The sequence below is a fragment of the Urtica dioica genome, chromosome 9 (assembly GCF_054948205.1).
Source record: "Urtica dioica subsp. dioica isolate 48M chromosome 9, U.dioica_male_clone48M_v1_H2, whole genome shotgun sequence".
Lineage (NCBI taxonomy): Eukaryota > Viridiplantae > Streptophyta > Magnoliopsida > Rosales > Urticaceae > Urtica > Urtica dioica.
The window spans coordinates 15,710,298-15,737,609 of NC_142764.1; the positions used below are offsets into that span (position 1 = coordinate 15,710,298).

Genomic DNA, 27,312 nt, shown 5'->3' on the forward strand with positions numbered 1-27,312 from the left:
CACAGCCTGTGATCGAAGTTTCGGAAATCCCCATTTGAAGAATCCATGGGCTCCGTCGCCAAGAACGGTTTGCAACAGTTCATGGTTCAGCTTCACCGTCATCCTCTCAGGACAAAGGTCCAATCTTTTTTTCAATTTGATGGATTTTTTTAATGGTGGATGTAAAATGAAAATCACACATCTTTTCTTTATTTTCTCTATATTCCTTGTTGGTTTCGTAGGGGTACCTTCTGATCGTTGTTGCCAAGAAGATGCCCATTTTTATTTTTTTTCCTTGTTTCTGAAAAAACGTTGTGTCCCTTTCATGTGAATCAATAAAATGAAATACTGATATGAATTTTTAATGTGTTCAGGCGATTCTAGCAGGGGTTTTGTCAGCGGTGAGTGATGTGGTATCTCAGAAGCTGACTGGGATTCAGAAACTTCAAATTAGAAGGCTTCTTCTCAAAGTGGTGTTGCTCTAACCCCTCTCCATCTCTCTCATTCTCTCAAATAACAATGCCATATCATTACAAAAGAACATTCCAGATCTTTCCTCAATTGATTATGAAATGAATCTTCGTGACAGTAACGAAACCAATCCAATCCTTCTCTTAAAGGAAAGATCCCCATGTGATTGTAAACATTGTTATTAGGGAAAATATCAATAGTATCCCTTGTGTTTAATCGAAATGCGAGATTTATCCCCTTCATTTTTAGAAATATCAGACATATCCCTCCAGTTTAATATAAATGACATATACATCCCCTACAAAAATGTTATATTACAAATATCACCATTTTTCGTTTATTTTTTACAAAAAAATAATTTGAAATCCCCTAAATACCCTTAATGAAATAATTTTTAATCTTCTATTCTATATACAAAAAAATTAAATTAAAAAATTTCTTTATAAAAAGTTAAGATTTTTTTTTATAAAGAGAGATTTTGATTTTTTTTTTAATAAAATAGTAAATAAATATTTATTCTATTAAGGGTATTTTGAGGAGTTCAAATTATTTTTTTGTAAAAAAATAAACGAAAAGGGTGATATTTGTAATATAACATTTTTTTAGGGGAGGTATATGTCATTTATATTAAACTGAAGGGATATATCTGATATTTCTAGAAATAGAGGGGATAAATCTCGCATTTCGATTAAACACGAGGGATACTCTAGATATTTTCCCTTGTTATTACTCCTCTTTATCTTTCTGATAATATATGGTTGTTTACGATGACGGATCCATTCAGAGGGGCACGATAATATAAATTATATAAATACATGCATAATTAATTTATAAATAATTTTTTAAAATTAGATTTGATAAAGAAAACAATTAATAGTTATAATAATTTATAATTAAGAAAGTAATTTAACTATAAATTTCTGTAAAATATTTGTTAAAAATGAAAAAAGGTAACATTTAATATTGTAATATATACAACAAAGAAATATTATAATTAATAATATTAAGTTTGTTAGAAAAACTATGTTTAATTTTTTTTTTGAATTATTTCAAATTTATAAGTAGATTATGTAGGAAATAAAAGCTAAAAAATTTAAAAATTCAAACCACTAACACCTGTTAAATTTATATCTTAAAGAATTATTTTATATGAAAACTATCGATATACTTGTCGATATTGAGTATAATCGGTATTGATGTCGGGCATTTTTGGAAATATTCAATTTTTTGTGACTTGCAATAAATTTCATATCAAAGCCCAAATGAGGCCTACAAGGACGCCCGATCCAAGCACGAAAGGCAAAAAGACCAAAAGAAACAAGCCACCCACGCACACAACAACATCACAAGCGCGCCGCGTGGACGAATGCATGACGCGCGTACCAGCGGACCAACGCGCACACATGAGATCGCAGCGCGCGCGAGAGGCCTCTCGCGCACGGCTTGCTTTCGCCCACTCTGATTTTTTGAGCTCTTTCAGCCCTTCAACAGCTATAAATAGACCCTTCACCTAGAGAAAAAAGAAAACCAATTCTAAACTCTCTCTATTCAATTCTAGAGTCTTGAAACAATGTCAAGGACCCTCCGCACACAGCTTTACTCTAAATCACTCACAAATCTCAAATATTCTCAAAAGAATAACGGCCACTCACCTCACTCATAACAATCAGACTAATGTTGAGCGTCGGAGAGCGCGCAAGAGGCATCGTCTTTGCGCCATTCTAGCTTATTTTCTTTTTCTTATTATTCGTAGTTTCTCTGCGACGAACGAATGTTCTTGAGCTAGAGGAGCGACATTCGTTACTTTCGAGTTCTGCATACCCGACTCAAGCGCGACTGCTTGGTCCGGCCTTGGGTCGACCCGTCCAAAGTCTTTAACCTTGTTCAATTTTCAGCGACAACATTTTGACGCTAAAAGGAGGGGGTTCGAGAAATATTCACGAGCTCCCACAACAATCTTTTTCTGACTTAAACATATTGAAAACTTTCAACATAACTCTTTGATCGTGATGTCTGTAACTAAGATTCCCAACACCTCTGAGGGAGGCGCAATCACCCTCGCCGAAAATTCCCAATATAAACTGCATCAACTGCGTAGATAAATTAAAACTTGCCTCTGAACGAGATCGCATGTCCGATCCTAGAGCAAGACCCGTTCGAAGCCTTGAACATTGTTCAATTTTCAGCGACAACATGTATAAATCGGTAGTGATCGTAAAATCATTTTAGATTTTTCGTCGATAATCGATATACCAGTGAAATCAAAACTTCAATATCGTAATTAATATTTTGAACATTGGTTGGAATAAATGAAAATCCCGTGTATACACATATATATACACATACAAATTTCAATATACATATATATAAATATATACATATATATATATATATATATATATATATAAAGTTTTCTAAAAATTCATGATGCAAGATGTATCAATCTATAAACCTTGAATTTGAGTGAGGCGTTAATAAGACATAGCCAATCATTAAGTTAACATATCTTTTATCCGATAATATGCAAAATGTAAATTTGTATTGTACAAACACTCTTTTAATGTATATAAATTCATAAACAAATACATAAACAAACTTGTTTCTCGAATTTTTGAGGGGGGCACGTGACCCCTTGGCCGTGTTGTACATCTGTGGCTGGCTCTTTTTGTTAATGTGTATGAATTCAGGTTTTTGGAGTTACGTACGTTGGTCCGTTCAGCCATTATGCGCTTAAATTACTTGACAAGATCTTCTCGGGAAAGAATGACACAAAAACAGTCGCCAAGAAGGTACAAAGCCTCATCAACCCAAAATAATTTAACATGTTTGGTTAAGAATAATTTATTTTAGATTCTTTGCATTCTCAAGACATAGCTTGGTTTGCTCGATTTAGAAGAAGCAAAAAATAATCAGTCTGAAGATGTTTGATTTGATCGTTTCAGGTGATTTTTGAACAGCTAACCATTTCTCCTTGGAACAACTTGGTTTTCATGGTTTACTACGGGTTGGCCGTGGAAGGTGAGTTTGATAGTAACCGAATAAAATTTCGTAGATTTTATTAATAGAAATCGTATGAACATATAATAGTCAATATCTATATACTTCGAGAGCTAGATCGTTAGTCTCTCGTGATATTCTGACAAAGACTAACGGAAACATGAAAAATAAACTAACTTAGATGGTTTATTTTAAATTTTTATAAGCTTGAATACCTTAATTCTACTAGGAATCGTACTTAACATAAAAATATCCCTAAATTACTCTTATCTATTAGAAAACTAGTGATAAATAAATTAAATGACTTCCCTGGCCTACTCCTTAGCCTACACGATTGCTAAGATCTAACAAAGTGATTCCTAAACACCTGGCTTTATTAGCTTGACCGTTTTAAAACAATAAATAAAAGAAATTAAAAAAAAAAAAAACGACTTTAGCTTTGATGTAAGAGATATGTGGGTGAAGGGAAAAATGGAATATTTAAACAAAAAATTAGTCAAATAGGCCACGAAAATTCTAAGAATTGCTACATAGTCAACCTTTTGTAAATAGTCACCTCAACTTATTTACAACACTTAAAAAGACAAAAATACCCAAAAACATTCCCGTCTATTTTGAATTTTTTTTGTATTTTTGCGTGCCGTAAATAAGTTAAAGTGACTATTTACAAAAAAATTATAAAAAGTTTGCTATTATACAAAACGATATAAGTCAAATGACTATATAACTAAAAGACCCATATTTAAAACTAGTGTCAGGGTTGACTCTTATATGTCTTCTAAACACCTAAAAAAGTCAGTCTTTAAAAGAAACCTCAATTGGCATAGGCTTAGTGTGAACATTGGTTTCTTAGAATTGTTTTTAGAGCATTTCCAATTTTAATGCTAAGATGGTGTGATTTTTACACTTAATACGGTATAATTTTTACACTAAATTTTTGTTTTTTTTTAATATTACATTATTTTACAATAAATACAGTATTTATAGAACATACCCTTAGTTTAGTTAATCTAACTTAATTATCTATTAATTATATGTATATTCTAAAATATATACACTTTAATTATTATAATATGGATTGATTAGATTATTAGACTAATGCCTAAACATGTCGAGTAATTTTTATAGAAATGAATAGTGTTACACTAAATTTAGTATAACACTACTAATTTGGTGTAAAAACTAGATTATTTATTAAACTTTTATGTTATTTTTGGGACAAGTTTAGCCCACTTATGGGATTTTGGAATTTTTAATTGGAGATGGTCTTACTCAATAAAAAAAATACGAAATGCAGGTAGACCTTGGTTTCAAGTGAAAGCTAAAGTAAAGAAGGACTACCCAACTTTACAATACAGTGCATGGATGGTATTAGTTTTTTTATTCTGCTCCGTCTCTTCGATAAAATACATGGATTGCCGTATAATGCTATAACAGCTTATATTATATCACATAGATCGGGCCGGTTATTGGGTGGATCAAGCACCAGTACGTGCCGCTACAAATGCGTGTCGTTTTCCAGGCCTTGGTTGCGTTTTGTTGGTAAATTATTGTTAATTATATCAGATTTCAATTTTTGAGTTTTTTTAGGGTTTATTAAATATGTAACTTTATAGACATAATCGAACCTTTCGATTATATGTAACTTTCGTTAATTGTAAATAAATAACAATGTTTTTATTTCATTAACACAGCCATATTTACAACCTATATTAACATAACACAAATGAGTATAGATGGAATGTTTGAATTGCTCACATGACTACTTATAATTAATAACATGTTAATTATTTGCAAATTCATAACTATTAGTAGCTTAGTTAGTTAGTTTTTTTTTTTTTTTTTTTTTTTTTTTAATTTTTTATGATATGTTCAATGTTTCAATGGGTGAAATAACGGGCGGATATTTTTGCTTTTATCTTGTAGGGGAATTTTCCTAAATCTTCGATCAAGATCGGTGGCGTTACCAAAGCCCAAGTGAGGGCAGAATATATTTTACAGCTTCAGTTCCATTACTGCTACTTAGAATATTTAATTCATCATCATGGTCCTATTGCTCTGCTTTGTTTGTTGATTATTATGTACTACTGAACCTGAATCTGAACGCCTATTAATTGTGTTCCATGGCCATGTTGATTGAGAAATAAAATCAATTGAATCTTTGATTATCGATAATTGCCATGCTTGTGGAATGTCTTTTTTGCAATTATTTTAATTATATGCAATACTCTCTACTTTGCTTGTTGTGGTCACACGTGCGATGTCACGTGGACACTGCTCGGCTCGTACTCCATGTTTGATAGCATGCGTGTATCGTAACTAAAAAGTGAGTTTATTTTTATTTTATTTTTTTGGATCGAAAAGAGCATTGCATAGCACTAGTATCTCCCCAAAAAACAAAGTTTGTGTTGCCCATTTACATAACATATGAGCATTTTGATTACTATTTCTAGAAATCCAACTCAAAACAACATTATAAAAAGAAAGTAGAAGCTCTGCTTCTTGGTGCCGTGGAGTCTCCCAATATGCTTCAGCATAAGCTTTGCTATGAATTGGGGGAAGAAAAACAACAAGGGCTGTGGTTGAAATTGAACCTCTGATTTTTATTTCAGTTTTTAATGGTCAAACTTGGAATTTTTTTTGTTGAATCGGAATAGTATCCCATTGAAGCCTCGTACATTGACCAATGAAATTTTACAAGACTGTCTACCAGCTGTCCAATTTATGGAATCAGATGAAACAGTTGTAACCGTTTCTGTTGTGAGATGAAGGTTTCTACTGATAACCATAATTGAAGAGGCAAATTACATTTTATTGGAGGCTAAATTAAAATCAGTATTTGATTTAAATAATCGTTTACATGATTTTAATTTTTAAAATTATATAATTTTTTAATAAGAAATTATATAATAAATTATAACTTTTTATAAATTTTCCAACGCTTGTTAATATTGATAAAATCAGATGTAAAATGAAAACTTATGACCAAAATAGTCTAAATACTTGCAGGTTGCCAGAGTCGATTAAGAATATCAAAACTTCATAAAATATTCTAAAACAAAACTCGATTTGTTTGAAACATTGGTAGAACTACGGATTTAGATGTTGTTTTCGATGATTTTGAAATACGAAAAATCAACATACCTATGAAAAATCGAATGAAAAAAGAGTAGAATATGAAAACATATTATTTTCAGAAAAAAGAAAAAAGAAATGGTGGCCAAAAAATATTGCATAATGCAGTAAATAAATACCATTTTTATATGTTTTGTACATTTGAATTCAAAGTTGTATATTTGTGAAATGGTTTGTGTTTGTAGAATATGTGTACGCTACTTGCAACTTCTTTCGACCTCTTTGGTTACTTGAAAAGATATTGAAATTCTGTTTCGACAGAAGAAAAATGTAACGCACAATGTAGAATCAATGTGTTCGAAAACTTGTTCTGAAGCAAGCAATGAATAAGAAATAACAGTGCATAAAAGAAATGAATGACACAAAGAACGGTTCGGTGAAATGTCACCAATCATGGGGAGGCTCTCAGCCAAGTGAAAATGAATTCACTAAAACAATAAGTAGTCAATAGAACCAATGTCTTATATGAACAACACCGGACTCGATGTCATTTTATTATTACTACATATGAATACCAAAACAAGGCTCCCCTTGAATTTGAGACTCCTCTCAATTACACTCTTCAAACACGTTCCTGATGTTTGGTCACCTTCAATATCAATGCACGTGAATACTTCAATCACGCAATCACAAACTCAAACTCTCACAAACACTTAGATCTTTGGAAAAGTATTTAGAGATTTACACCACACGAATCAAACAATTAGCTTCTCAGTCCGCCAGTCTTACACGTCTAAGAACCCTAAAAGTTTGATCGATGTGTGCGTCAAAACTACTATGAGAGAGTCGCACGGCTTTTATAATAGTCAAACAAGGCATGAGGCCAATCTAGGGTCTCCTTACCCATACACGCGTAAAGATCCATTGAGTAAAGACTCCTGCAAAACATTCTGACTAACCAAGAAACTTGCCAGATATACAGTCTGCGCTCAATGGACAAGTTGATCGACATCTTTCCACAACAACTTCAGTAAAAAAAAAATAAACCAACACAAACGTAACAACATATTTAATCTCATATTCTATCTTATTCATATAGAAATTTTGATAGAGTTTCCTTTGTTTTACTCAAAACAAAACTTACTAATAAGAAATAAAATTGAATTTAATCAATATTAAACTTAAATCAATAATCAATAAGTATTTCAAATTTGAATTCTATATATAAAAAAAAAAAGTCATCACCTCAAAATCACTGACGGAGGAAATTATAGGATTCGACAATACACGGCACCGAGCGACGACTCGAGGTTGGCTAGAAGTTCCGGCAAGAAGACAAATAAAATATTTAAAAAAATCATGTTTCTGAGTTTGTATTTATCTTTACCTGTTAGGTATTTGCAAAAATCATATTTTTCATTATATAGTATTTGATTAGATCTACCCATCAACTATATTTGATATATTTTGAAAGAATTTTATATGTGCTCCAAGCAAGGAATCAAATGCCCACGAATTTTCACAATTTTCGCCGGGAAATTCGTTTCCGGTGAGTAAACGGCCGTCGAAAGCTAAATATGTCGTTTGTCGTCGTTTTTCGTCGATTTTCATCATTTTTCATTTTTTGTCGTTTTCGTCGATTTTCGTCGTTTGTCGTTTCACTGTCGTTTTTTGTTGCTGTCGTTTTTCTTTTTTTGTGTCGTTTTTTCGCTGTTGTCGTTTTTCTTTTTGCTGCCCTACTGCTGTCAGTGTTGTTGTTGTTTTTTTATTTATTTTTTATCATAGTCTAATATATAATATCATACATTTAAAAAAAAAATATATCACGCATAATCTAATATATAATATCACACATTTAAAAATTATATATAATATCACACATACTATGAGACAATTCTAATAGATAATATCACACATTTATAAATTATATATATTAAATATTATTAATAGCACACATTTATAAAATATTATATATATACAATTTTCTATTAAAAAAGATTAGATACATAATGTATTTTCTTTATATATGTTTAAAAATTGAAAAATATATGTATGTATTACATGTATATATTTTACCACATTTTTTCCGTTCGATTTTCCATCGGCACGTCGGTTTTCCATGGAAAACGGCATTTCACTTGTGTTTTTCCACATTTTTTTCGTTCGATTTTCCATCGACATGACGATTTTCCGTAAATCACGAGTCTCGAAACGGCCACGAAAACGGCATTTGATTCCTTGGCTCCAAGTAGCATGTGATGTATGCTCCTTACTTTATCGAAAATATACATAAGATCAATAGAATAAAATCCGTGTAATTTTTTAAAATATCAAATTCGGGGCACTGAGATAAGCAATTTAGATTTCATATCTTTTGTCAAAATGTCACTATGAATTAATATTATTTATTTAAATTAAAATAAATGAAACAAAACTGTTTGATTTTGTCAACTTTTTTTTCAAGATGAGAGAAAAACAAAATTCAACGTGCATGAATTACAAATAACTGACCAGAGGGACTAATTTATTGGTAAATCATCTCCACCTTTAATTAAGAGATGGCAAAAAAATGTAAAAACATTGATTAGACTATAATTTAAAAGTGGGACTAATCAACACCCATTTTTTAAAAAAAATAGACAATATTTAATTTTATTAAAAAATAATTTATCTGGTCGAAGTAAATTAAACTAACTGTTTAAGTCCATTTAATTTACTTCGAACTGATGGATTATTTTTATAATAATTTTTTTTTAAAGTGAGAGGATTGGTTATTTGTAAGAAAAAAATGACAATAACCTAAAGTATTTATGTTTTATGCGGTGAGTATACATAATCATAACGGTTAAAAAGTACTACAAATCTAATTATTAAACTATGAAATTATATGGCTTGAAAGTTAGATTTCGTCCCATACAAATATGTACAACTGGGTAAAGGGGTGTTGAAAGTCAATGTGAAGCAGCCAAATCTAGAGAGGGTTTAGACCAGAAAGACGACGTCATGCGAGAAGCGGTCTAGTCTCGCCATAGCATTATTCAAACCGTCAAACTTTTACTACATGACTTTTTCAGGTTTTTAATAATAAATCTCCTATATATATATATATATAAGGCGACCTTTCATTCAACAATTCATTTCATCAATAAACAACCGAACACAAAATCACCGTCTCTCTACCTCTCTCAAACCCAATATAAGCCATTGAAATTAATCCCCAAAGCAAAAGCTCAAAAAGAGAAAGAGAGCTAGTAATTATTACGTAGTTGATATGGCAACAACACTACTTCAACGGTCTTCAAACGCGTTCGGCAACAATGCAACTTATTCTCAGATCAAAAACAGTTCATCATCATCATCATCATCAAGAAGAAGACCATCGTCAGCGATCACGAGATCCATCATTAGCTTGCCCAAACTCCAATCAAAGGGCTTCCCTAACATTCTCCAGCGGGATAACCTGATCATGACCACACCCGATTATTTCCCAAACATCTCAGTCAACGCCGATGATGATGAGCGGTCGTCGGCGATGATCCTGGCGAAGATTCACGCCGTCATGGACGCGGCGGCGGAGAGGGCGGAGATGCACCGGAACGTCGGTGAACAGCGAGACAACTGGAACGCCCTTCTTCTCAGCTCCCTGAACTCCATGACCCTCGCCGCCGCCACCATGTCGGCGCTCTCCGCCGCCGCACCGGACCATTCCTCCGCGCTCAGAATCGGCGCCGTCGCGCTCTACGTGGCGGCCACCGGAATCTCCGCCGCGATGAGCAAGCTCCAGCCCTCTCAGCTCGCGGAGGAGCAGCGCAACGCCACCAGGCTCTTCCAACAGCTCCGCCGCGAGATAAAGACCAAAATATCCCTCGGTGGGGTATCGGAATCCGACGTGGCGGAGGCGATGGAGCGAGTCCTGGCGTTGGACGAGGCGTTCCCGCTCCCGCTGCTCGACGGAGCCATGCTCGAGAAGTTTCCGGAAGAGGTGGAGCCCGCCGTCTGGTGGCCGAAGAACAACCGCCGGAGATCCTCCGCCGCCGGGGGATGGAGCCCGGAGTTGGAGGAGGAGATGAGAGCGATCCGCGGGGTCGTTGAGCGGAGAGACTCGGAGGAGTATCTGAAGCTCGGCGAGAAGGCGTTGAAGCTCAACAGAGTCCTGGCCGTGTCCGGACCCGTCCTGACCGGTCTCGCGGCCGTCGGGACGGCGGTCTCGGGACACGTGGCGGCGGCGGCGGTGGTGGGAGTTCTGGGAGGGGCTCTGGCGAGTTTTGTGAGCTCGGTGGAGCACGGGGGTCAAGTGGGAATGGTGTTCGAGATGTACAGAAGCAACGCCGGGTTTTTCAAGCTCTTGGAAGAGACGATCGAGACGAATGTGAGGGAGAGGAGAGAGAACGGAGAGGTTTTGGAGATGAAGATCGCTTTGCAGCTCGGAAGAAGCGTCTCCGATCTCAAGAGTCTCGCTCGTCGATCCACGTCTAGAGACAATGAAGACCACGATGGATCATCATCACCGGAAGAGTTCGCTAGCAAGCTTTTCTGATAACATATGCAAATAGTTTGTTTGCTGTTAGTTCATTAGTTGTAGATACGTGTAAATCTACTAACCACGATTCTTTTGTTCATGACATTATTCATATATACTCAACTATTCTTTTATATATCTACACTATTACTTACAGTGGCATGCAGAACAAGAGTGATATATAAATGAGAACACGATCAAAGTTTCCTGAAAATATGAACTGAATCAATTACGTGTGTACTCTATTGCGCGTGCACTTGTATTAAAGATTTTTATTTATATGTATGAAAACACTACAAGTGGCATTAGTACACACTCCACTGTTTAGCCGTCAGTGTGAAACGTGTTATATATGTATAGAAGCACTATAAAAACAGCTCAGCGAGCGTATCTTTTTAGTAGGAGACAAATATAATAACTGAAAATCAATGTAAAACAGCAGTTTATACATTATCGTTATAACAGGAAAATCGGCAATCCATCAAACATGATAAGATTTATGCCGAGCCTACTAAAGAATACCAAACATAAATAGTTGGTACCGAATGAGAAATCATATGTTAAGTTTTGCTAATCACAAAGCATAACCGAGAAGATCGGAGAAAATAACGGTCGGTTACATTATGGCTAGTCAAATCGAATATTTACAATGGTCAAATAAACGCCGAATAATCCACTAAGGACCGAACAGTTACTAAATAACTGGCATAACAAGACATAATTATATAAGCGAATTGAACTAACTGTTCAGACGTGAAGTGATCACCCCACGATCTAACTGCATCGACACCTATAAAAGGCGAAACAAGCACATCAATAAAAGGCTAGAAACTCACACAGAATTGAAGCATGGCTGAAATTTCTCTCATCTTCACTTCACCTATATTTTTAGCACCCTTGTATTCATTTCAATTGTTATATTGAGATTTGTTTTATTAAACAATCTGGCCAATATTATCGTTGTTGTATCTATTTTTTTTTGTCATCAATAGATGTCATGTAGTTTCTATCGAAAGAAACGGTAGGTACAACTAGTCCATGGACAGCTAATCATCGCACTGTAAAAATTGGATAGATTCTATATATAGTCATTGGGGCATCCTAAAAAGATCTAATACATTCATCGAGTTCTTCCAAACGATCAAAATGGCCTGTTACTAATGAAATTCATTGTCGGCTCTCTGTCCAGGCCCATGCCTAAAAAGGCTTAAAAAAGTGGTCAAAATTCATTTTAAAAACAATCATAAGAATGCATTTAATTTTTTAAAATTACATTTTTAATGGCATAAAAAACATTAAATTCTTAGTAATACATTACTTAGATGTGTTAAGTATATTTTTTTGTGCTTACTTAATGAGCAAGAGACACACTTGTGAATAAAACCCAAAAGGATTATTCCTAGCTATCACTCTCTATGATCCGTTGTTGGCTCTGAGTTCTGTTCCAACGAAGGCAATGTTCGCCCATATCCAGACTTTGTATGTAAATTTGAGCCGATCACCATGTTCGACTTTCGTTGTTGGCCACGAACAAAATTCCTCGCAAGATTACTTTGGCCAGAGAGCAAGAGCGTACCCGTCTTATGTGTGGATACTCCATATATCATTTACCGCGGGATACCAGTAAAATCAGAGTTGCAGCGTGGCTGCATAAGCAGTAATTTAATCTACGGATGAAACTACTATTTGCATTGCAGAACACTTTGTTTTGTGTCGCAAATATTCATGTCGAGCAAATAACATTTCTATTGTGCAAAGAATTCGCGCGACATAAATATTTATCAATGATCTGTCGCGCAAACATATAACTATGGGTTGAAGAAAGTTAAAAACTATAAATCGGGAACTCTTGCCCGTACTTTTGTGTATCTACTTTTGTCTTTGTGTGACACACATGCATGTCGCGCAAATTACTTTGCAATACAGAAATAGTTGTGCCAATGAGTGGTGTAGTGCATGATTTGGATTTGAGAATACAAAAATCTAAAATGGCCTAGATGGGTTTGCCTGCACAACCCCATTTTTTTCAAATCCAAAATGCATACAACAATATTCTAACAATTTCAAATTTATAAAACCATACAATTAACAAGAAGCTACCAAAACTAACATATATTGATTGAACTTAAAAACTTACAAATAAAAATTAATTTCCTACCTAGCAAATATTTATTTCAAATTTCTAAACAAAATTTTTATTTCAATTCAAAATCAATCACCTTCAAAGAAAACTAAATTAGTAGTTCAAATCAATCTAAAACTAAACTAAATTATAACGGTATGTAAAAACAATTAATTTAAACAAAAACGGAATACTTAACCGGAAACAGCATTGACTATCACTGCGAGTAGCAGAATCACGGAGAGTCCATCATATTTATCAATGTCTACGCAATTAACATAATATAACAATAAAACTATTTTAATACAAATAAGTAACATATAATTGAGTAATTAAGCCACCAAAATTTGGAGATTTTCTAAATAGTCACCTTTTGTAAATTTCAATAGTAAATAACTATTATGGTGATCTGACATTATGTAGCGCTTTTAGCATTTCATTTATACAATTGGATGACAGTGGTTATTTACAATTATTAACGAATATTTACAACTATAATTGTTTTTTTTTTTTGTTAATAAAATATTGTGGCTATTTACTTAAAATTTACAAAAACTTGTCTATATGGAAAAACTTGAGTTTTCATATGTCTATATATCTAGAGAACCCAATAAGTAATCTGTATAAAAATAAACAGTTTAAAGAAGATGAAGTTAATTGAGAATAACATCAATATTAATAGATAGAACCAATAGATACAAATTTAGGAAAGGAATCACACACACACACACACACACACACACACACACACACACACACACAGAGAAAGAGAGAGAGTTCATTTCGTTAAAAAGAACTTAAACGCGAACAAGTCGCGACTAATTTTTAAAAAAAATCATGTAATGAACATATCGAATGTGGCTCTATATTTGGTGAAAATTTGAAAGAGCCACGCCAAGTTAATAATGTATGTTGTCATGGACGAAGCCACAGGCTGCTCAAGGGGACTACAACCCATTCCTCAACTCTTTATTTATTTTTAATTTTTTTTGCACTTTTTGTCCCTTTTTAATATATGTTTATTTTTTTAACTTAAAAATTTACAAATCAGTCTCATTGAACTTTTATTTTTGCATATTAGTCCCCTAGTTTAGATTCCTAGCTTCATCCCCGTATGTCTTCACGATTTCTCGCGCTTATATTTTATCATGGCTGAATCATTATTTTGTTACCACGTGAAAAACTATCAAGACTAAAGGGGTCAAGAGAGATAAACCAATTCTGGTGATTCTGTCACCGCTGTCGTTGTTCTCGTCGTGGATCGAGGTAGGTTTTCTCGATCTATAATATTTTGTGAAAATCATCTAGTTCTAAGATCTTCGCTAATTAGGATCGTTTAAATTATGCTTACACTTCGTGCCGAATCTCTTGATTTTGATGTAGTTGGGTCAATTTTATGGGTTTGGGACACGCTATGCTTAATTTGGGCATGACTCAATGCGTTGTTAATGGAGGACGAAGTCCAACATCAACATATATAGCCTTTCAAACTTTGACGTGATCACCGTTACCTAAAATAACTTGAGGATGATAGGAAACAGATGACTTGATGAAATAGTAGTATAGTACTAATTGAAAAAAAAAAGTATTTTTATTAGTATTTAGATTTGATTGAAAAAAGTGTATGACTCAAACTCATCTACTTTTGGGAGTAAGCGTGCATACTACTAATTGTGGAATAATTTAAAGAAATATTTATGTATATAGTATACTTATCATATTATCCCATTTACAATCAAGCTTTAAGCATATCGCGGTAACAGCCGTTGATAATGGGTCTGTTCAACAACTAATTAATATAATTTATAGATTATTCAACAAACTAAACAAAGGTAATTCAAAGTATGGTAGTAAATGCTTTTGATAAAGCTTAGGTAAAAAATAAAAAATAAAATAAAATAAAAGCTTTTAAAGGTGTAGATGGTATATAAAAATGTAACTTGATGTGGTTAATCTAAATTATCAATTGGTGACATTATTACTGAGACATGTATCATTAGTCATGTGTATAGCAGTACCACTTTCTAAGGGATTTTTATATGTATGTGTACAGACATATTAACCACATCAGAATTCTCGAGGTTAATTAACGCGCGAGTAGAGAGATACATAGTCTCATAATTGTATTTTACTTAGGAACATAATATATAAAAGGGCTTTCTTTCTGTTCCTACTACTGGTAATTTTAAGAGATTTGTAAGTATCTGGCCCAAATAATATACCTCTTATAAAATTATAGCCAAACTATTTGTTTATTAAAGAAAATAGCCCAAACCTAAAACTAACATTACAACATTCCAATTATACCCTTCTATAAAAATACCATAACTCATCAGAACCCAGAAACACCCACCACCGTGGCCAGAGGTATGAGTCATCGCAAGTCAGCTGCTTGCGGAGGAGGATCGCCGACATCGCCCACCGGCCTCCGCCGATCATCGGCGGCGACGCTCCCATTCACTTTCCTCCGCCGGCGATGGCGCGCGACAGCCACGCGCTACGTCAGTCTCTTTTCAAGCAGCGATCGTGGTCGCCGGACATGGGGCGCGAGTAGCTGTGGCTCCGGCGGAAACGGAGCAACAACAGTGGGAAAATCGCATCTGCAGAGGAGCAAGAGCGTGACCGACGACGACGTGGACGAGCTCAAAGGCTGCATCGAGCTCGGCTTCGGCTTCGAGTCGCCGGAGCCAGCCGATCATCATCACCGCCTCTCCGATACTCTGCCGGCGCTAGGGTTCTACTACGCCGTCAACAAGCACTACGCCGATTCTCTCTCCGAATCCTCGGGTAGCCCTCCTCACGCCATATTCGATCCAGGTTCGTACCAATTCCTCAATCAATTTGATTGATTTTGTGTGAAGAGATTCTGATTTGGGTGTTTGTGTTTGTGTTTGATTTTGGGGAAAATAAAAATCAAACCTTTTGATAATTCCGAGCAGCGGCGGCCATGACATTACCGAGAGCTAAATTCGTGAGAGTCGATTTCACAGAATCCGGATCCATGATTTTTGTGTTTCAAAAAATGACTTTCGAATTCGCTAAAAAACCTGAAACACGTTGAAGATACAAGAACTTTCGGGATTGGAAACTAGGGTAAATGTAAGAAAATGAAGAGAGAGATTTATAAGCGAAACATTCCTCTTGACGAAATTGAATGAGCAGTGATTCAAATCGCTAGTGGTGTTTTCAAAGGAGTCTGAGGATTCACTTCGAATCGATCGATATTGCGAATAGTTTGCCTTAGGTCACAGATAAATATTCAAAGTCCGAGAGAGAGAGAGAGAGAGAGAGAGAGAGAGAGAGAGAGAGAGAGAGAGAGAGAGAGAGAGAGAGAGAGAGAGGAGAACCTGTACGAAGACAATCGAAGTCGTGAATCTGAGACAGTAAATGAATGTGAAACTAATTAATTGTTCACGGAAATAATTAGTAAATCGTATTTACTATTAGATTAACTAGTCATATTTACCATATAAACGAATGATTTACTCAATGGTTAATATGATTTACTGTCGGATTTTTAGTCCACGATTGTTCACGGAAATAATTAGTAAATCCTATTTACTGTTAGATTAACTAGTCATATTTACCATAGAAATGAATGATTTACTCAATGGTTAATATGATTTACTGTCGGATTTTTAGTCCACGATTGTTCACGGAAATAATTAGTAAATCGTATTAACTGTTAGATTAACTAGTCTTATTTACCATAGAAACAAATGATTTACTCAATGGTTAATATGATTTACTGTCGAATTGTTAGTCCTCGATTGTTCACGGAAATAATTAGTAAATCATATTTACCGTTAGATTAACTAGTCATCATCTCTGATACTATTTACTAATTTTGTTATTGTTAATTAGATTTACTAATTTTTTTGTTATGGATGATATTATTTACTATGATAGTTAATAATATTAACCTAAGGGTATAATTGGAATATTGGAATGTTGTCATGATAAATTGGCTATTTTCCTAAATATATTAATAGTTTGGCTATAATTTTAAAGTAGGGGTGTCATTTGGCTGGTTCTTTAACCGGCCCTAATTTTAACGTAAAGCATTTGGAATATATGACATCGAAAAGATATCCCCCAAGTAAAAGAACCAAAATTTCTCAGAGAAATGATGTTCCAAAACCTACTAATTGATTGTTACTAAGTAGGTGAAATCGCTCGTCCAATCTTAACATTTTGAAATGTAAAAGAATAAAATAAAAAACTTCACAGTTTGTTTGTCTAAGGCCATCCCCAACCAAATTTTAAAACACATTTTAAAGTATCGTTTTAGCTTTAGGCTTTAGCTGTACTATAAATCTCACTCCGATAAAACATTATGAGAGATTGTTGAACAATATTGCGCTAAATGTAGCGCAACACTGTTTATTATTTAACGTGTAAAAAAAATTTGTCTTAAATTTTAAATGTTAATTTATTTTATGGATTTGTTTTCGCTACACTAAATATTTTGAATAGCTCAAAAGACAACAAGAAGTTTATATAATAATAATTATTGCAATTCTAGGATTTGAGAAGATGAAATCAAATTGGGAATTTGGACTCTGTTCTTGAATGAATCAGAGACCCAAAACTGTTTTATTTGACTTACCGATTTGTATATCAAACCAGCCTTTATATAGGCTGTGAGCAATATGTAACGACTGATAAAAAACTAAACTAACCAAAAACGACATAACAAAGACTTCTTAAACTAAACTAAAACTGTAAACAACATAACCAAATCTCAGTTCTAATACACCCCCTCAAGATGAACTTTCTTGAAAGTTTATCTTGGACTGAAAAAGATTAAACATCGGAGAAGAACTTGATTGTGCGAATGAAGAAAAAATGGACTTTGTGAAGAACCGGTCTTGTTTTGAGAAAAAAATTTCTCTGAGACATTTTGTCGAACACCTTGAGTGCGCTAAGAAGAACAGAATTGCAGAACATAGCTTTCTTGGCAGCTCTTGGCACCCAATCACCCGTAACGTCAGAGAAACCAACAAAGCTATCCAGCTCTCCGAAATGAGCCTGAGTGGGAGCCTTGGCTTGGGCCGGGTCAGCGAGCTCCGACAAAGGAACTCCATAGAAGGCAACGACAGCATCTGCAGCTCTCTGGATGTCGGTGTATTATTCGAGCACGAACTCGTCTCCGCCGGGACGGTACGGACCGGTGACGTACACGTTCAGCGAGAGCACTCTGGCGGATCGGAAGGCGTCGCCGAACTCGGGGATGTCGGTGATGATTGCTTCGGCCGCCGAGTCGCGAAGCCACGGCTCGGCCGGGGAAACCAGATCTGCCGGAACCCGCCACGGAAGGTCGGCGAACATGTCGGAGACGATGGTCTCGGTTGAGCTGTAGAAGTCTCGGCGCTCCACAACTCGCTGAGAGCTGAACAGACAGAGCGTCTGTATTCTTCCGGGGGCCCGAGAATCGCCGACGTAATCGAGGGTGAGGATGAAGTACTCTTCGCCGTCTTCCAGCGGCGGAGGATCCGGAGGGTACGGCGGATCTTCGTTCACGTCGAGATAACAGTAGTATTGTTCGCCGTCAAACACCGCTCCGCGGTGATCGTATAGTCGAAAGAATATCTTGAATGTCGACACGGCGGGAATTCGCCGGATTGGGATCTTGAACCCGTTGATACGACGTTGAATCGCCGAAAAAAAAAGATCTTGAAGTCTTGACAAAGCGGAAAATTGCCGGAAGAAGATCTTGAAAGTTAACACGGCTTGAATCGCCGGAAATAGATTCTTGTTGATGAAACGGCTTGAAATTCGCCGGACTAGAATCTTGATAAAAATACTCCGAACTTCCAATGCGCTCCGTCGATGAAGCTTCTTCCGTCGATGAAGCGATGGTGAGAAGAACTTGAAATCGAGAAAAAGAGGCGCCAAATAACCGGAATACTCGGAGGTAAAAGAAAATTGACCTTCGTGAAATTCCACCGGGCTCGCGTCGGAGATCTTTTCCGATCGTCGAGGAAATCGGGGAGGACGAAGTGGATTTCTCTAACCTAAAAAATTGAATGCGGAAATTCGCTCTGATACCATATTGCAATTCTAGGATTTGAGAAGATGAAATCAAATTGGGAATTTGGACTCTGTTCTTGAATGAATCAGAGATCCAAAACTGTTTTATTTGACTTATCGATTTGTACATCAAACCAGCCTTTATATAGGCTGTGAACAATATGTAACGACAGATAAAAAACTAAACTAACCAAAAACGACATAACAAAGACTTCTTAAACTAAACTAAAACTGTAAACAACATAACCAAATCTCAGTTCTAATAATAATAATAATAATAATAATAACTCTGAGTGATGGAATTGAGAAATAAAATAAATATGAGGTTTTGAGCAAATAAAAGATAAAAAAGAATATACTTGATTTGACATTTACTTTCAAATAGTGTAAAATAAATTTAATCCGTGGAAATACATTGCTAATTATAAGCTGATCCCTAATATGTACAGAATTAAATATCAGTTGAATTACTTATAGCTCATGCGTGAGGTAATGCACGCACGTGAAAAAAGTACGATATAATATAGATGATAATAATGTTCAATTTACGACTTGAAACTCACGTAATACAGTTAAAATCATTTTATGAAATCGTATACGAGTGAGCACGTTCAGTTGGAATCATTTCACTTTAACAGATTCAAATCCATTAGTTAACGTGATGGGCAGTTTGGTGCTGTATAAAATACCAATTTAATACTTCTATTTTTATTTTTCATTCTGTGCCCTTGCTATATAGCACTCCCTAGTATTTTTTATTTTTATTTTTTAATTTTTTCCTTTCTTCCTCGGCTTTTGCTTATTTAGAATAGTTTCCTATATATTATTTTTCTCCCCTTTTGGTTGAAAAGAAATAGTTTTTTTTTTAAACCATTCTATTCGGCTATTCCTAACTGCAGTACTGCTCGGCATTATCCTTTTTTTTTTTTTTTTTTTTTTTCTGATCCATAGATGGGCTTAAGGATAAGGAAAGTTCAACCAGCTTTGCTTTTACAGTGCAACTTTTTTCACCAGCTTTTAAAAATTAAAATGTCACTTTTCATTTTCCTATATGTTAAAAGATCCTATCGCTGTCCAGAGGAAAATGAATCATTCTTTGAAAGTTACAAGGGAAGAGCCAATTCTCGTTCTTGTCTCCAATAAGTAATTTTGAAAATCAGACGTACGATAGCGATATCCTGATATTATAAACAGAGAAAAACATTAAATTTTAAGTTTAAACCTCACTGAAAATTGTCCACACCTATAGCTTGCGAAAGAAGAAAAAAAATTATTTGTCTTGTTTATTTTGTACAGTTTTTATTTTGTAATGTTGTATGTTATTATAATGATGTCAGTATCCTTTGAAATTATCAGAGTAAAATAAGAAATTTAGACATTTCCCCTACTATTTATCCTTTGAGTTAAAATTCCCAAAAGGACCACTCTGCAACCGCTGAATTTGTCAGACGGTGAAATATGTGATTTAAAATTCTAAACAAACCAAAATGAAATTATTATTACAACTTGGTGTGGAAGTGGAAATTAATAGTTAGAAAAAGAAAACTAAAACGGAAATGGACTTTTGTAGCAGAAGAGTACTCTACAGCAATTAATAATAAAAGGAAAAGAAACAAAAGTCTCTCGCTCTTTCTCTCTCTCTCGGTCGACATAATATAATCATCATTTTTCTTCCAATTCAGAAGCCTCCTATTCGATCTTTCTTCCCAAAAAAAACAAAACAAAAAAGCAAAAAATAAAAAAAATATCTCCAATTCGAATTTTCTAGACTCCGTTTCTCTACATCCGATCCTATCCTAACAATGCTTCAGCTGCTGTTCACGGCGGCGGTGGCGGAGATGGCGGTGATAGTGCTTCTGTCGTTCAAGACGCCGCTGAGGAAGGTGGTGATCATGGCGCTAGATCGGTTGAAGCGCGGTCGCGGACCGGTCATGGTCAAGACCATCGGCGCAACCGTCGGCATCGTTCTTTTCTCCAGCCTCTACAGCATGGTCAAGATCCGCCGGCGTGGGATCATCGACGGAGCTATGAATCCGACCGATCAGGTCCTCATGGCCAAGAATCTCCTCGAAGTCACTCTCATGGGTGAGTCCTTGTCGATTCGGTCGTCAATTTGAGGTTTCGAATTTTTTTTTTTTGGCGGAAATTGTGTTTTGAATTTTTTTTCCGATGTTTAATAATTTGAATTTCTGTGTAGATCACTGTTTTGTTGATTAATGTTTTGTGATAGAGGTTTCTTAATTTCGGTGAGATCGCCTTGCTAATTGGTTTGAAAAGTGTTTATCGGTATCCTATATTCTGGATCTCGTTGAAGGTTCTCTGTTATTGAGCATTTTTCTGATCTGATTAAAATTCGTTTTTGTGGTCTTCTTTATTGATTAGCTGATTAGTGTAGGAGTTTGATCATTAGTTTGTTTGCAACATCATCAGTTGTAGTGGGTCGCTATCGTAGATATAACAACACTTGTAGATTAGATATTTAGGTGTCTTGTTCTAGTCCCTTGTTGAATGGTATGAGCAAATTCTGAGGCGGTGTTTTATTTCAGTGATAGAGATGAAAATAAAAAATAAAAAAAATATTTTGCACTGGAGTATAGACTAAGTTATTGATGTAAGCAAGGATAATAGAATAGTGATTCTCAGTATGAATCATTGTTTGTGTAGTGTACTGTGATTGGATTGCTTAAACCTTCAATGTGGTGTTCATACGAAATTGTATTTGTTGTTTAATTATAGAAATGGTAGCTGTCGAAACTATTTTTCCGATACGATATCTTTGTTGAGTTTTGTGTTTTTGGTTTTGTTTGTAATAGTGAAAGATTTAGTAGAAGCTGAAAATTGATTTGTTTGTTGATTTGATTTTTCTCTTTGGTGACTAAAGTGATCTATAGATATTTCCCTATCATGACTCAACCATAACCTTTTTGCAGAACTTGTGAAGCATTCGTGAAATTAGGTTTTCGTTCGGAAACTCAGAACAAATTCTATTTCGAGGCACAGATTTTATTTTCTAGCTAATCAAGAGAACTAATCTATGCAGTGATTTCTTTCCTTAAACACTATTATATACTAGCTAGCTGACTTATATTCACTTGTGATAGATATGGTCTCACTAGAACAATGACTTGTATTTCTGTTGAATATTGTCCTCTGACTCTGTTTTTACATGTCCACTGTTCCTGCCCCAATGATTATTATCATCTTCCATAGCAACATGGTTTGTATTTCGCATTGTATATACAAATCCTAACCACAAATTTGGCGAAACTATGTTCAGGTTCATGCCTATTTCTAGTCCTGATGATAGACAGACAACACCACTACATCAGGGAACTTCGAATGCGTAGGAAAACCATGGAAGGCATGAAGAAACAGAACCAAGCAGGATTTGAAGACGGAAAGAGCTCCGGTTCCGACGAGAAAAGGGCCAGAGAAGAACTGGCCACGCTACAGGACAAGCTCAAGGAGCTCGAGTCGGAGCTGGAAAGGAAGTCAAAGGACGTCCACGCGGCAGAGGCCAACGCGGTGGCTCTGCGGAAACAGTCAGAGGGGTTTCTTCTCGAGTACGATCGTCTGCTCGAAGAGAATCAAAACTTGCGTAACCAGTTACAGACTTCTGACCGGAGATTGTCCCACTCCGGCAGCAAGAAAAATTCATGAACACGCAAAACAATAGTGTATCATCAATCAAACCACCTCTTATAAAGTTTTCCATATTTTTCTAAGTTTTTTTTTTTCCTCTTGTTTTTTTGTCTGTTTGGTTATACTTGATAGTATATGTTACTCAGTTCAATGGCTTATTTGTTTAGTATATGTCGGATTTAAGCGTGGCTAAAAATGAAAGTAACAATATAGAGAGCGAGAGAGATGGGATTTTGATCGGCATTTTGTTTGTTTGTTTTTATTTCTTGTGTTTGATTGAAGTGGAGTGGATTATATAACATGTTCTCATATCATGTAAAGACTGACGAATAATGTCCATAAAATTCCAAATTTCTCATGACCAGTCTGTTATTGGTAATAGACGATCGAGAAGGGGCTGGTTATTCGAAGCCGAGACATTTTAGTAGTAGCGAGAGGAGGAATAGTTTTTGGCGAAGAGAGAGTTGGTGTTGAGAGCGGTGAGCAACATCAAAGCGAGGAAGACCAAAATAGAGAGGACGGAGAGGAGCAGCATCAGAGCTGAAGCCGTCATTGTCTTCTCTTTCTTTGCGTATTCCGTGGCCGCCAATGCCACAAATGTGAGAGGGAACGAGTACGCCCACCACACCACGTTGAACCTCTTCATTGATTTCTTGAACAAAGCTGGTCTACATGCCTGTACATATATATATGCATCAAATCAAATCCAATACTTTTTTTTACCTTTTTTATTTTTTTTTTAATTGGGGTTGAAACCATAACTTTCACTTTGGTGGTGGTGTGGATTTACCAATTAGGCTATGTTATACTAGGTACCACAAATCTAATACTTTTTAGTGTGTAAATAGCTCACTCAATTTCATAGTAAAATGGTTTTATTTTTACTAGCTTACTATTATCATGTAAATTGGCATTCAAATGAAGAAGATACAAACATAAAAAGTCACGATTAATATATATATATATATATATATATATATATATATATATATATGCATTTATATATTATAAAATAAATTTTATGATGGGGTTTTTTACAAAAAAAAAAAAAAAAAAAAGAAAAAAAAAGAAGAAGCTATACTTGTGATATAAAACCATATATTTAGATTGTCTTTTTAAATGAGAAAAAACATGATGAATGTTATAGAGTATATCAAACGTTTCTATTCCAAGAATTCAGTTGTGTTTTTCTAACGAACCATGAGATTACTCCAAATGTAATTCTCATAGCATGACGTAGTTTTGAGCACAGCACACAATCTTACTTACTTCATGCATGCAAGCTGTACGTAAGTGATAATAAACTACAAGTGCAATTAATTTATCAATACTAATGGTTACTATATATCTATATAAATACCAGTGATGCGAAGAGGAACAGGGAGAGGAAAAACAGCATCTTAGATGGGGTATCAAAATCGCCGGCGATACCGGACCATGCAAGCGCGGCAAGACTAGGCGCGGCCGAGAAGAGGAAAAACGATGGCCTCATAACCGCCGGAAAATTCCCACCACCGACGAGTCTCTGATAGAGAGTAACAAAGAGAACAAAGTAGTGAGCGAGGGAGAGCGAAAACATGACCACCGCGCTCTCCTTCCACCCGATCGCCGCCGCCGCCATCGCTCCGGCCAGATTCCCCATCACCGACATCTGGCTCGTCGGATTCGCCACCGTCGAAAGAAACCTCTTCTCCGCCGTGACCCACTGGCCGTAGAACTTGACGTCCAAGGCAAAAACCGGCGCCACAAGCCCGGCCCAAATCGCGGCCCGATATGAACCCTCAGCCCACGGCGAGGCCTGTAGGTGATGGCAAAGCAGCAAATTGTCGTCATGTCACCGGACAGATGAGAAAAAACGACATATATATCTTCAGTACCCGATTTATTATTATATATATTTTTTAGTGTAATTAGTAATGTATGAGACGTAAAAAAGAGACGGACGGTCGGAGTTCCTATCTTTAACTTTGTACTGAACACACAAAAAATGTGAAAAAATTACACAAATAATGTTTCGAAGAGCAACACTTTTCTAAAATAAAGGCCGTTTAAATCCGTCAATTATTTGAAATTAATTTTCTCAAAATGAAAGTATAAATAGTAAACAAAGTTAAATAAAGCCTAAAACAAAGAAAAACACGATTTTCTCAAAACTCTAAACATCATTAAAATTTAAAAATGATTGTTCACGACTTGAAAAACACGATTTTTTCATGATAAAAAAAAGATATAAGTGTAAAAGTTGCCTGTAGGAGAAGGAGGGCCGATATCCAGGGCGCGTAGAGATAATTCGCGCCGATGTGGTGAGCGAACTCGGCGCGGACTGAAGGGAATCGGAAGAAGCATTTGAGGGCGTAGAGGAGAGAGAGGGTTAGGAAGGCGAGGAGAGAGACGGACCATAGGAGGAGGAAGGAGAGAGAAGGCAGGGTTTTGAAGACGTGGTTCATCGCCGACGTGGCTTCGTCTGAGCTCTGCTCGTAGTCGTACGTGTGGTGTCTCAGCGTCTTCCACAGCAGGGCTTGGGCTCCGAACGACATGGTTATCCTGAAGTACCCTGCGTGGATGCTGCTCAGAATGGACGGCTGTGATGACGAGTCGTCGCTCGAGGATTGTGTCTCTGCTGTCATCTTTGCCTTCCGATCATCACGTCCGTCGTAGAGCTCGGTTACTACTGTGACCTTTTCATCATGATCAAGCTGTGACATTTTTATATTTTTTGGATGATGTGAAGTGGTTTTGTAGTAATGAGAGAAAGTGAGTTTGGGTGTTTATATAGGGGCTTGGGAGAGCAAGGACGGTGAAAAATAGTTAGATAATAATTATGTATTTATTATTATTTTATTATAAAGAACAGAGCTACGTCAACAACGACGGCACCAAAAAAAAAAAAAACGAGTCAGCATTACATTGTGGTAACCTCATCTTGTTCTTGCTGGCCATTTTCCTTTATATATATATATATATATATATATATAATTCTGAATTTATGGAAACTATATGGTTCACAGATGTTAATATCACATGCGATTAATTAACTAAAAGTCTAAAACTATTTAATTAACTACTTCCACTGATTAAATCTCCAGATTCTAGTGACTTAAAAACTCATGCTACATTATTCTACAGTATTCTCTTTTTTAATTTACAAACACATGTTTATAATTAGCTATTGAGCATGGTAATAAGTAATTCATTTGATAGCTATTAACAAAAGGAGGGCCATGAATACTTTATCCAAATTGCAGATTAAAATTTTCTAGACATACTTATGTGACATTATGAATCTACCGCTAATAATGGCAGTACATGATCTATATTTTTGACAAAAGAAAACAGTCAATATCATTTCCCATTTACAAAACAAAAGTGGGAACCAATATAGTGAACGGTACCTCCATCAATAATTTAAGTTATTAATACCCAAACGGTGATCATAAGTACGGACAGATAAGCAGGTTATGGGGGTTATATAGTAATTAACACCAGATATTTCATTGGGGTGTGACGTAAAAAGATAAAATAGTCAATCTGTATGCTTTTCCTAATTTTGATTGTGTTTGTGTGGAGTACACCACTTCATACACACACCTTTTTAAATATTATACATACATATATTATTACATGCATAACCTTTTCATATCTTTCTGGATATGCTAGTAAATAGTCGTCCTTGGTCCTTTATTACAAGCAAACTATACTATTAACTTGCCGATTTCTATAAAAATTGTTCTTTCCGATCACGAGAGGCCAACAACAACATAGTAAGAGCTGAATAGTACGCACGTGTGTGTTTTTATACATACATATATATATATATATACATACATATATATATATATATATATATATATATATATATATATATAAACCAAGTAATAAAACGACTCGAAAAAATTAGTGTCATATCCATGCAAAAATAACAGATACGCAGAATAATAAATGTACCATGTAAGAATCTCTACTAGTACATACTCATACGAAACACTAAATATTACTTCACTCCCTTGGATATGTTGTGTATTGTTAATCTGTACATTATTTCAAACGGGTGGTTAGAAGAACTCAGTTAATATTATATTATTTTCACTAAGTTTGACGATCAGTGGGTTACAAATTATAAATTATTTCTCACCATTAGAATTTTTCTGTTGAAGACCCTTAATGTTTGCGCTGTTGCACAGCCTCAGCATCTATATTTAAAGACTGTATGTTAGTAGACAAAAAAAATAAGAAGAGCGTACTCGATGAAATTTAGATATTTTCTTAAACGCAATAATCTTAAAGCAAATCAGGTTATCCATGTTGCAAATTTTCCACAACGAAACTACGCAAATGTACGTATCCATCAAGTAAAAAAGAGTTTCAAAAGTATAGGAGTGTCGAGGACTAAAGTCATTAAATAAGAACTACCTTAACAAGTTAAGCAAATGGAATTCGAAGTAATCGAGATGATGATTAACTAAACATTTAAATG

The 27,312-nt window shown here is 35.3% G+C and overlaps 4 protein-coding genes and 1 pseudogene across 4 annotated transcripts; 4 read left to right on the forward strand and 1 right to left on the reverse strand.

Annotated features, from left to right (window-relative positions):
- On the forward strand, positions 1–5,558 carry LOC149385272 (peroxisomal membrane protein PMP22-like). Its single transcript, XM_089626817.1, has 7 exons — positions 1–117; positions 354–452; positions 3,138–3,239; positions 3,393–3,468; positions 4,745–4,815; positions 4,904–4,989; positions 5,374–5,558. Exons 1-7 carry the CDS (start codon positions 46–48, stop codon positions 5,426–5,428), a joined length of 561 nt encoding a protein of 186 aa, XP_089482943.1. The 5' UTR covers positions 1–45; the 3' UTR covers positions 5,429–5,558.
- Positions 5,559–9,793: 4,235 nt separating this feature from the next.
- LOC149385273 (putative F-box protein At4g22030 pseudogene) lies at positions 9,794–11,123 on the forward strand (annotated as a pseudogene).
- A 4,388-nt stretch (positions 11,124–15,511) lies between these two features.
- LOC149385274 (uncharacterized) lies at positions 15,512–16,059 on the forward strand. The gene has a single exon (XM_089627073.1). The coding sequence runs from the start codon at positions 15,533–15,535 to the stop codon at positions 16,010–16,012; it is 480 nt and encodes a 159-aa protein (XP_089483199.1). The 5' UTR covers positions 15,512–15,532; the 3' UTR covers positions 16,013–16,059.
- A 4,714-nt stretch (positions 16,060–20,773) lies between these two features.
- On the forward strand, positions 20,774–22,997 carry LOC149385275 (uncharacterized). Its single transcript, XM_089626018.1, has 2 exons — positions 20,774–21,281; positions 22,474–22,997. The coding sequence occupies exons 1-2, from the start codon at positions 20,999–21,001 to the stop codon at positions 22,854–22,856; spliced, it is 666 nt and encodes a 221-aa protein (XP_089482144.1). The 5' UTR covers positions 20,774–20,998; the 3' UTR covers positions 22,857–22,997.
- Positions 22,998–23,081: 84 nt separating this feature from the next.
- LOC149385276 (S-type anion channel SLAH4-like) lies at positions 23,082–25,564 on the reverse strand. Its single transcript, XM_089626019.1, has 3 exons — positions 25,043–25,564; positions 24,199–24,618; positions 23,082–23,514 (listed from the first exon to the last, which is right to left on the reverse strand). The coding sequence occupies exons 1-3, from the start codon at positions 25,541–25,543 to the stop codon at positions 23,260–23,262; spliced, it is 1,176 nt and encodes a 391-aa protein (XP_089482145.1). The 5' UTR covers positions 25,544–25,564; the 3' UTR covers positions 23,082–23,259.
- Positions 25,565–27,312: the final 1,748 nt, after the last annotated feature.